The sequence below is a fragment of the Calidris pugnax genome, unplaced genomic scaffold (genome assembly GCF_001431845.1).
Source record: "Calidris pugnax isolate Ruff unplaced genomic scaffold, ASM143184v1 scaffold322, whole genome shotgun sequence".
Classification (NCBI taxonomy): Eukaryota; Metazoa; Chordata; class Aves; order Charadriiformes; family Scolopacidae; genus Calidris; species Calidris pugnax.
Genome location: NW_015091035.1, coordinates 1 through 9,593, shown reverse-complemented (window position 1 = coordinate 9,593; position 9,593 = coordinate 1). Strand labels below are relative to the sequence as shown.

Here is a 9,593-nt window from a genome sequence, read left to right as displayed (position 1 = left end):
CACCAGAGGATAAGTGGTACAAGGACGTTGATGAGACATGGAGCCTCCCAGGAAGCTTCACCTTCCAAGATCAAGGTGGGGGGCTGCGGTGGGTTGTAGAGGAGGAGAAGGAGAGGGGTGGGGTCCTCAGTCACCCCATGGGGTTGGGGGGCACCCCGCCCTCCCCCCACCCCCCAAATCCCCACCTTGATCACCTGGTAAGCCCACCCCTCCTTTCCTCTTCCTCCCACAAGGCGCCCAGCCCAAGGACGACTTTCAGGTCAACCTTGAGTCCATGGACACGTCGTCATCGGTGAGTCATGTGTTTGTCCCCCCTGCCCCCCAAAACCCACAACCCCCCCATCCCGATGGGACACAGGGAAATGGGGGACACCCCCTCCCCCTCCCCCTCCAAAATTCCTGCTGACACCTCTGTTTCCTCCCCCCTTTTCCCTCCCCCCCCCCATCAGTTCCAGGTCCCCAGAGTGAAGAAGTTCTCCACGAAGCTCTGAGCCCAAAGAAAACCCACCCCCTGGGGCTGGACCCCCTTTTTCTTCTTAATAAAGACACTGGGAAAGGTTCTGGGGACACTGGTTTCTACTGGGAAAACCCCAAGGTAGACTTGGGGGTGGGGGGAAACCATTACTCCCCTCCTCTTCCCCCCAGTCCTTTTTTTGGGGTGAAACCCCCCAGAATCCCCACCAACAGGGGCTGGGTGTGTGTGTGTGGGGGGAACCTTCCTACCCCACACCAGGACCTTCCAGGTTTGGGGACCTACCACCCCCCAAGGTGTTTTCTGCGGGGGGTTGGACTTTGTGTCCCCGCCCCACCCTCCCCACACGCTTCCTGGCTCTCAGATAAGGGAGGAAAAACCCAATAAAAGGCTAATTTTAGCCCTGGGAGTGGGGGGAGGAGGGGGCAGGGTGTGAATTGGCCCCGGGCCCAGGTGGTTGCACGCGAGCTCTGGCACGTTTCCGCCTCTCCCAGGCGTGGGAACAGGGGTGACTTCGGGGTGACAACCCCTCCCAAGGGGCTGGTTGGGGGGGGGTGACCCCAGACCACATCTCGTTCCTTCCGTGGTCCCACCATCCGTGGCTGGTGCCACCTCGGGACCCCCTGGATGTTGCCACCATCCGTGGCTGGTGCCACCTCGGGACCCCCTGGATGTTGCCACCATCCGTGGCTGGTGCCACCTCGGGACCCCCTGGATGTTGCCACCATCCGTGGCTGGTGCCACCTCGGGACCCCCTGGATGTTCCCACCATCCGTGGCTGGTGCCACCTTGGATGTGGCCAAGGATGTGGACCTCCTCGCTGTCCCCCCATCCTCTAAAGCCACAGCAGCTGCCCTCCACCCCACAGCCCTTTGTCCCCTTCCCCAGGGGAAGGTGTGGATGAACCTCTGGCCTGATATTTCCCCCTGGGGGTGGGAACAAGGACAATTTCTCCCACGTGCGTCACTCCCTTGGACTTTCACCTTTGGAGTGATCCCTTGGCCAAGTCTTAATTGCTTCCCTCAGCAATTAACGCTCCTCCCCAACCTTTTGCTTTCCTCCTTTGCAAGAGGTTTTTTTTTTTGTTGGTTTTTTTTTTTTTTCCTTTTTTAAAATTACTGGTTTTTGCCTCATTTTTTGCTTTTTTCAAATGGGGGAAAAGTTTTTTTTTGGGGGGGGGGGAGGGGACACCATTTGCATCCCACCCAGCCAGCCCTGTCCTCCAACTCGAGCCCTACATCTGCCTCACGGGGCACAGGGGGAGGGTGGACACCCTACCCCATGGTGGGCACGGGGACCACCTCACGTGTCCCCAAGGCCAGGCAGAAACCGGGGTGTGAGACAATAAAATTAGTGCTTTATTTAACTATTAAAAAGTGCTGTTGGGAACGACCGCGCGGAGAGGAAGAGGATGGTGGAGTTCCTGGTGCTTCCCACCCCGAGACAACCCCCCACCCCATGTCCGTGTGTGTCCCCCCAGCTCTGCTCGCCGTTGGTTCTTGGGTGGGTCCTCTCAGGGTCTGATGAAAGATGGTCGTTGCATCTGCATATGGGGAGAGGAGGGTGTGTGAGATGATGGGGGTTGTCCCCTTGTCCCCACCGTGGTGGGGGTGGGGGGAGGACACCGTCAGGGCCTTGGGAAGGTGGCACCTACCTTCTGCCAGGGCTCCGCCCTCTCCAGATCGATGTAGGGGGAGCTGTAGGTCACCGAGCCTGTGGAGGTGGAAAAAGAGTGAGGTAGGACACCTCCCCGCAAAGCTCCCTGGACGTGACAACTCTCCCAACACCCCCCAAACCAACCCCCACCAACACACCCCAACCCAGGCCCATCCAACACAACCCACCCTCAATCCCCCTCACCCCACCACCACCACCCAACCCCAGTCACCTTGCGACATAGCTGCTGGGTTGCGGATGGCGAAGCCCTTCATGCTGCTCCAACTTTCATCCTCGTCATAGTAGCGTTCCTTGCGGGAGGCCAACTTGATCCGACGGGGTGGGATGGAGGGGGATGAGAAGCTGGCACCACCCACCCCACGGCCGCGCACTTGCCTAAGCTCGTCATTCCTCCTCTGTGCCCGGACCAGGAAGATGGTGAGGATGATGATGACCACCATCAACACGCCTACGGGCACACCTACGGCCACCGCTATCTTGCTGATCCTCGAGCTGCATTTGTCATCTTGGTACCAAAAGGCAGCCTGGTCCGAGCACCTGGTGGGGAGGGACATCCAGGGGGTGAGGAGGATCCCAAACCCAAGGCTTTCACCTCAAAAGCCCGGTGTTTCACCCCAAAACCCCAAAGGGGGGCAGGAACACCCTGGTTTTGGAGGTGGGTGGGGGTTTGAGGAGGTCCTTACTCGCATTGTGGTCCCGAGCGGGTCACGGTGCACCTGCCGTGGACGCAGGTGTAGGGGTCTTGGGCGCGTTTGTCACATCTGGTGATGCAGACGACGCCGGTGGACGTCACCAAGGGGGTGTAGTAGTCCCTGAGCTCCTGTCCCACGAAGGCGCGGCACAGATCTACGGGTGGGGGAGGTGGGGACGTGGGTTTTGTGGGGTCCGGGAGGTTGGGGGAGGATTGGGGAGGGACGAGGACACACAGATGTCCTCCTGTGGGACATCCTGTCCTGTCCTCACTTACCTGTTTTAACCTCTCCCACCCCATAGTTGGTGACGTTGGTGAAGGTTGGGTTGAAACAGAAGCCGCCTGGTGGGATGGAGAGAGAAGCTGTTGGTGGGCACCCATGGGCTCAACACCACCACCCCCACCACTCCGTGTGCCTCCTCATCAAGGGACCCTGCCCTGGTGCCACCTGACACATGGAGGGGGGAGGGGGGACAACCCCTAGCATCGCTCACAGTTGTCTCCTTGGCAGCTGCTGTTGCAGACGGAGTTGTTGTTGACGGCTTGGACGAGGTTCTGGGAGATGCTCTGCACTGTCTCGTCGGCCGCCGTGTTGGCGAGGACCTCCAGGATCACAGTGTAGTTAACAATGATGCTGCCCTGGCTGCAAGAAGAAGAGGCACCGGGTGGACAAGGACCTCCCACAGTGTGGGGGGACAGTGTGTGACCCACTGTTACGTGGGGCTTTGGACCATCCTGCAGGAACCCCAGGAACAGAAGGTGGCTTGGAGGCATCCTTGGAAGAGCATCACCTTGATCTGACCATCCTGTGTGTCCCTCCAGCCCAAATCTGAGCAGATGGAGGGGGTGAGCACCCCATGAGGACACACCACCCAACCCCCCATGGACACTCACATCAGCTCGTGGATCTCCACATCTTGGTAGCCCTTCACATCTTTGTAAACCTCCGCCATCTGGAAGACAAAGAGGAACCATGGGGAGATCCGGGCACCAGCCCCATCACACCCCAAATACCCTCCACCCAAGGGTGCTCCTCCACCATGTGGATACTCCCCCCAACCCCCTCCCTCCCCATTACCGTAGCCTTGAAGTCAGTCTCAAAACTCTTGAAAGTCGGAGAGGTCTTATTTTTGAGGTCTTCGGTGAAGTTCCTGTTGTCGATCTTCATCTTCATCTCTACTGTCGCGTTCACCGTCGCTTCACCAAGCAGAAGAAGACCCATAAGCCATCAACTCCAGTGTCCCCCATCCCACCCTCGGTGGGACCATGGTCAAGAGACCAGGTTGGTCCCTCCATGGTGGCCCCATTCCCAGGTCGATCCCTCCATGGTGGTCCAATTCCCAGGTTAGTCCCTCTGAGGTGACCCCCAACCCCATTCCCAGATCGATCCCTCCGTGGTGGCCCATTCCCAGGTCAGTCCCTCTGAGGTGACCCCCAACCCCATTCCCAGATCGATCCCTCCGTGGTGGCCCATTCCCAGGTCAGTCCCTCATGGTGACCCCCATTGGGTTTGTCCCTCTGAGGTGACCCTCAGACCAAATCCCAGGTTGGTGTCATTGTCATCATTTCCCCCCAACCTGTGTCAACAGACACAGAAGCCTCCAGTGCGGTGTAGGCCATCTTGGGATGGTTCCTTACTGTTTTTGATCTCGATGACCTCCTTGGCGTACTCGCAGTATTCACCCTGGTAGTTATCGGTGCAGCGGCAAACACCGTCCACCATGGTGCCGTTGTTCTGGCAGATGGGGATCTCGCACTTCTCACCATAGTATCCTTCGGTACACTGGCACTTGGTGCCGTCCCACGTGCCCCCATTCTCACAGTGACCTGGAAAAGGCCACCCCAAGACATTGGGTGCTGTGACTGAGCCTGGAGAAACCACCCAGAGAAGGTCTGGGAGGTCAAGGAGGAAGGGAGGTGGCCAAGTGGTGCCACCAAGGAAGAATACTCACCCGCGTCAGTGGTGGAGGCCGTGGTGGTGGTAGTGGTGGTAGTGGTAGTGGTGGTGGTGGTAGTGGTGGGGATGGTCACAGTGGTGGAGGTAGTGTTGGGGTTGGAGGTATTGGTGGAGGAAGTTGTGGGGGTGGAGGTATTGGTGGAGGTAGTGTTGGGGGTGGTCGTGGTGTTGGAGGAAGTTGTGGGGGTGGTGGGAGTGGTGGAGGTAGTGTTGGGGGTGGTCGTGGTGTTGGAGGAAGTTGTGGGGGTGGTGGGAGTGGTGGAGGTAGTGTTGGGGGTGGTCGTGGTGTTGGAGGAAGTTGTGGGGGTGGGGTGGTAGTGGTGGTAGTGGTAGTGGTGGTGGTGGTAGTGGTGGGGATGGTCACAGTGGTGGAGGTAGTGTTGGGGTTGGAGGTATTGGTGGAGGAAGTTGTGGGGGTGGAGGTATTGGTGGAGGAAGTTGTGGGGGTGGAGGTATTGGTGGAGGTAGTGTTGGGGGTGATCGTGGTGTTGGAGGAAGTTGTGGGGGTGGTGGTAGTGGTGGAGGTAGTGTTGGGGGTGGTCGTGGTGTTGGAGGAAGTTGTGGGGGTGGTGGTAGTGGTGGAGGTAGTGTTGGGGGTCTTTGTAGTGGTGGAGGTAGTGGTGGGGGTGGTCGTATTGGTGATTGACTGATTCTTTCCGGCCCCGACATACAGGGTCCCCTGCTCCTCTTCCAACTTGAGATGGTCCTTCAGATCCACCCCATCCCTCTTCATTTGCGTGTGTCCCTTCTTCTCCACTGGGACCAGCGGTGGAGAAGACCTCCTGCCGCTGGCATCTGGAAGAACATCCTCCCCGTGTTTCACTTTCACTTCTTGGGCGTGAGGTGTCTTGGGTGAAGGTGGACTGTGCCTGATTGGTTGCCCTTTGTCCCAAGGGACATGTTTGTCAGCGTCGTCTGTGCACAACAGGGGAGAAGATCATGGCTGTGAGAAGATCTTTTGAATTTTGACCAACTGCTCTGGGGGCTTCCTGCACCCTGGGATCTCAGATGGGTGTCCACTCCCCACCCAGCACCTCCAAGTTGGATCCCAAAAATCCATTGACCTCCAAAGACCCACATCCACCATAGATCAACAAGCCCCAGAGACCTGCCCTTAGTTCTCCAAAGACCCCACACAGCTTCCAAAACCTCCAAGTGGGTCCCAAAGACCCGTGGACCTCCACAGAAGACCAACGTGCCCTGAGAGACCTGTCCTTGGTTCTCTGAAGACCCCCCCCCAGACCTTCCAAAACCTCCAGGTGGGTTCCAAAGATCCATGAACCTCCACAGAAGACCAATGTTCCCCAAAAGACCTGCTCTTGATTCTCCAAAGACCCCCAGACCTCTTAAGACCCCCAGTTTGGTCCCAAAGACCCATGGATCTCCAAAGACACACATCGACAGAAGACCAGCATCCCCCCAGAGACCTGCCCTTGGTTCTCCAAAGACCCCCCCAGACCTCCCAAAACCTCCGGGTGGGTCCCAAAGACCTGTGGACCCTCACCAGCGATCCATGGACCCCCCACCAAAGACCCCAGGTTGTGCTCTTTTGATGCCAAAACCATCCCAGCAGCAACTGAGGGAGGAGGGTCCTTGGAGGACCCTTGGTCCCATCCCTGTCCCACCTGAAGACCTCAGGGTGCCCCCAGAGGTGGTGGAAGTCCCAGCCCCCCCACTCCCCACCCAGCGGCACCCACCTCCCATGACGACCAGGAAGCAGATGCAGACCAGGGCCAGGCTGCCCCATAGACGACACTCCATGTCTCCAGAGCTGGGGGGCGGTGGCAACTACAGCGTTGGGGGATCAGTTTGGCTCGTGAGTCCGTCACCAATCGCGGGCACGGTGGGAATGGGACACGGAGTGTCACCTCGGTGGAGTGTGGTGGCTGGGGGGGACCTTTGGTCACAATTAATAAGTAGGAGGGACGAAACCTGAGCTGCAGGTGCCGGGAGCAAAGGGGACAAGTGATAACACCCATTTACCATCAGAGATGTGGTCCCAAGGAGGACACGTGGTCTCATCGCGTGCCCAACACCCTCCCCAAAGCTCCAGGAGATCCTACTGGGAAAGTCCCAGCCACCCCTGAGCCCCTGGTGGGACTGTCCCCACCAGGTCTTGGCCGTAGTTTGTCCCCACAGTGGAAGGAGGGTGGGGACGGGGACAGGGGGTGCAGATGTAGGGTGGGGAGGTGGGACGTAGGGTGTGGGATGAAGATGTGGAACATGGGATGGGGATGTAGGGTGGGGACATGGGATGGGGAATGGGGACATGGGGACATGGGATATGGGATGGGACACGGGACGGGGACACGGGACACGGGATGGGGAGATGGAACATGGGATGGGGAGATGGAACATGGGCTGAAGATGTGGGACATGGGACAGGGATGTGGGACATGAGATGAAGTTGTGGGACATGGGATGGGCACAAGGGAGATAGCAGTAGGGCCGCAGTGGTGACACTCCATGGGGTTCTGGTGTCCCCACCATCAGCCCACCCTGGAGCCACCAAAGCCCTTTGGAGACCCCACAGAAGGTGACACAGAAAAGGGACATCTGAGGTGTGTTTGGGGTCATGGTGGTGGCACTTTATGGAGCACTGGTGTTCTCATGATGTCCTCACCACGTCCTCACCATTGCCCATGGTGCTTTGGGGGAGGTTGTTCTGGAGGCCTGGGGGGGATCTATGGGGCGCTGAGGAGCTATGGGGCATTGGGGGGGTCTATGGTGGTGTCCCCAACCCTATCATGGATGTCCCCAACCCCACTCGAGGTCTCCCACGGGAAGGAGCACTGCTGGATCTGGTGTTTGCAAATAGAGAAGGACTCGTGGGGGACGTGACGGTTGGAGGCCGTTTGGGGCAAAGTGACCACGAAATGATAAAGTTTTCCATTCTCAGGGAGGCGAGATGAGGAACCAGCAGGACTGTCATCATGGACTTCCCGAGGGCAGACTTTGGTCTTTTCAAGCTTTTTCTGCTTGACAGAGTCTTTTGGGAGCCAGCCCTGAAGGGGAAAAGGAGACCAGGAAGGCTGGACATTTTTCAAGGAGGAAGTCGTAAAAGCTCAGGCGCAGGCCGTCCCTGTGAGCAATAAAACGAGCCATCGAGGGAAAAGACCAGCCTGGGTGAAAGAAGAGATGGGGTCACAGCTCAGGGGAAAAAAAAAGAGAGTTTATGGCCTTTGGGAAAAGGGACAGGTCACGCAGAAAGATTATAAAGGTGTGGTAAAGTTACGTAGGGAAAAGATTAGAAAGGCCAAAGCCCAGCTTGAACTGAACCTGGCCTTGGATGTTCAAAACAACAAAAAGAAATTCTATAAATATATTAGGAGCAAGAGGAGGACTCGGGAGAACCTCCATCCGCTGTTGGATATGGGAGGTAACGTAGTGACAAAGGATGAGGAGAAGGCTGAGGTGCTGAATGACTTCTTTGCCTCAGTCTTCAGGAATGGAGTAGGGTGTCCCCTGAGTACCCAGACCCCTGAGCTGGTAGATGAGGGCAGGGAGCAGAATGAAGCCCCCATGATCCAAAGGGAAGCGGTGAGGGACCTGCTCCAGCACCTGGACTCAAACAAGTCTATGGGCCCAGATGGGATCCACCTGAGGGCACTTCCACTGGTGCTTGAGGAGCCACTCTCCATCATGGACCAGCAGTCCTGGCAAACTGGGGAGGTCCCAGCTGACTGGTGTCTAGCAAATGGGCCACCCATCCACAAGAAGGGGTGGAAGGATGATCTGGGGAACTCCAGGCCTGTCAGTCTGACCTCGGTGCTTGGGAAGGTCATGGAACAGATCATCCTGAGTGAGATTATGAGGCACATGAAGGACACCCAGGTGATCAGGCCCAGCCAGCATGGGTTCACGTCCTGCTTGACCAACCTGATCTCCTTCTATGACCAAGTGACCCGCTTGCTGGATGAAGGAAAGGCTGTGGATGGTGTTCACCTGGACTTTAGATCCAGTCTGGATCATCCTCCTGGAGAAACTGGCTGCCCATGGCTTGGATGGGAGGACTCTCCACTGGGTTAAAAACTGGCTGGAGGGACGGACCCAGAGAGTGGTGGGGAATGGAGTCAAATCCAGTTGGTGGCCGGTCATGAGTGGGGTCCCACAGGGCTGGGTACTGGGACCCGTTCTCTTTAACATCTTTATCAATGATCTGGACGAGGGGATCGAGTGCACCCTCGGTAAGTTTGCAGGTGACACCAAGCTGGGTGGCAGTGTCAACCTGCTGGAGGGTAGAGAGGCTTTGCAGAGGGATCTGGACAGGCTGGATCCATGGTCTGAGACCAACAGGATGAGGTTCAACAAGGCCAAGTGCCAGGTCCTGCACTGGGGTCACAACAACCCCCTGCAGTGCTACAGGCTGGAGCTGCCTGGCAGAAAAGGACCCGGGGGTGTTGGTGGCCTGTGGGCTGAACATGAGCCAGCAGAGTGCCCAGGTGGCCAAGAAGGCCACCAGCATCCTGGCCTGGATCAGGAACAGCGTGGGGAGTAGGGCCCGAGAGATGATCATCCCCCTGTACTGGGCACTGGTGAGGCCTCACCTCGAGTGCTGTGTCCAGTTTTGGGCCCCTCACCACAAAAAAAGACATTGAGGTGCTGGAGCGGGTCCAGAGAAGGGCGACAAAGCTGGTGAGGGGTCTGGAGAGTGAGTCTGATGAGGAGAGGCTGAGGGAGATGGGGGTGTTCAGCCTGGAGAAGAGGAGGCTGGGGGGAGACCTTCTCGTGCTCTAGAACTACCTGAAGGGGGGTGTAGAGAAGTGTGGGTTGGTCTCGTCTCCCAAGTCCCAGGA

At 57.8% G+C, this 9,593-nt stretch overlaps 2 protein-coding genes across 2 annotated transcripts; both read right to left on the bottom strand.

Moving 5' to 3' along the window:
• Positions 1–1,985: 1,985 nt before the first annotated feature.
• Positions 1,986–4,670, bottom strand: LOC106896294 (mucin-3B-like). Its single transcript, XM_014956129.1, has 9 exons — positions 4,479–4,670; positions 3,919–4,037; positions 3,735–3,793; positions 3,335–3,483; positions 3,117–3,182; positions 2,833–2,995; positions 2,361–2,686; positions 2,127–2,185; positions 1,986–2,015 (listed from the first exon to the last, which is right to left on the bottom strand). The coding sequence occupies exons 1-9, from the start codon at positions 4,561–4,563 to the stop codon at positions 1,986–1,988; spliced, it is 1,056 nt and encodes a 351-aa protein (XP_014811615.1). The 5' UTR covers positions 4,564–4,670.
• A 197-nt stretch (positions 4,671–4,867) lies between these two features.
• LOC106896293 (salivary glue protein Sgs-3-like) lies at positions 4,868–6,558 on the bottom strand. The gene is made up of 2 exons (XM_014956128.1): positions 6,495–6,558; positions 4,868–5,712 (listed from the first exon to the last, which is right to left on the bottom strand). Exons 1-2 carry the CDS (start codon positions 6,556–6,558, stop codon positions 4,868–4,870), a joined length of 909 nt encoding a protein of 302 aa, XP_014811614.1.
• Between the last annotated feature and the right edge of the window lie 3,035 nt (positions 6,559–9,593).

Coding starts and splice junctions, on each gene's coding strand:
- LOC106896294 (XM_014956129.1), bottom strand. CDS start 4,563: ATGGTGGACGGTGTTTGCCGCTGCACCGATAACTACCAGGGTGAATAC. Junction 2,687..2,832: donor CGCTCGGGACCACAATGCGA/GTAAGGACCTCC, acceptor CCTCCCCACCAG/GTGCTCGGACCAGGCTGCCT. Junction 2,186..2,360: donor CCCAGCAGCTATGTCGCAAG/GTGACTGGGGTT, acceptor CCACCTCCACAG/GCTCGGTGACCTACAGCTCC.
- LOC106896293 (XM_014956128.1), bottom strand. CDS start 6,558: ATGGAGTGTCGTCTATGGGGCAGCCTGGCCCTGGTCTGCATCTGCTTC. Junction 5,713..6,494: donor CTTCCTGGTCGTCATGGGAG/GTGGGTGCCGCT, acceptor TGTTGTGCACAG/ACGACGCTGACAAACATGTC.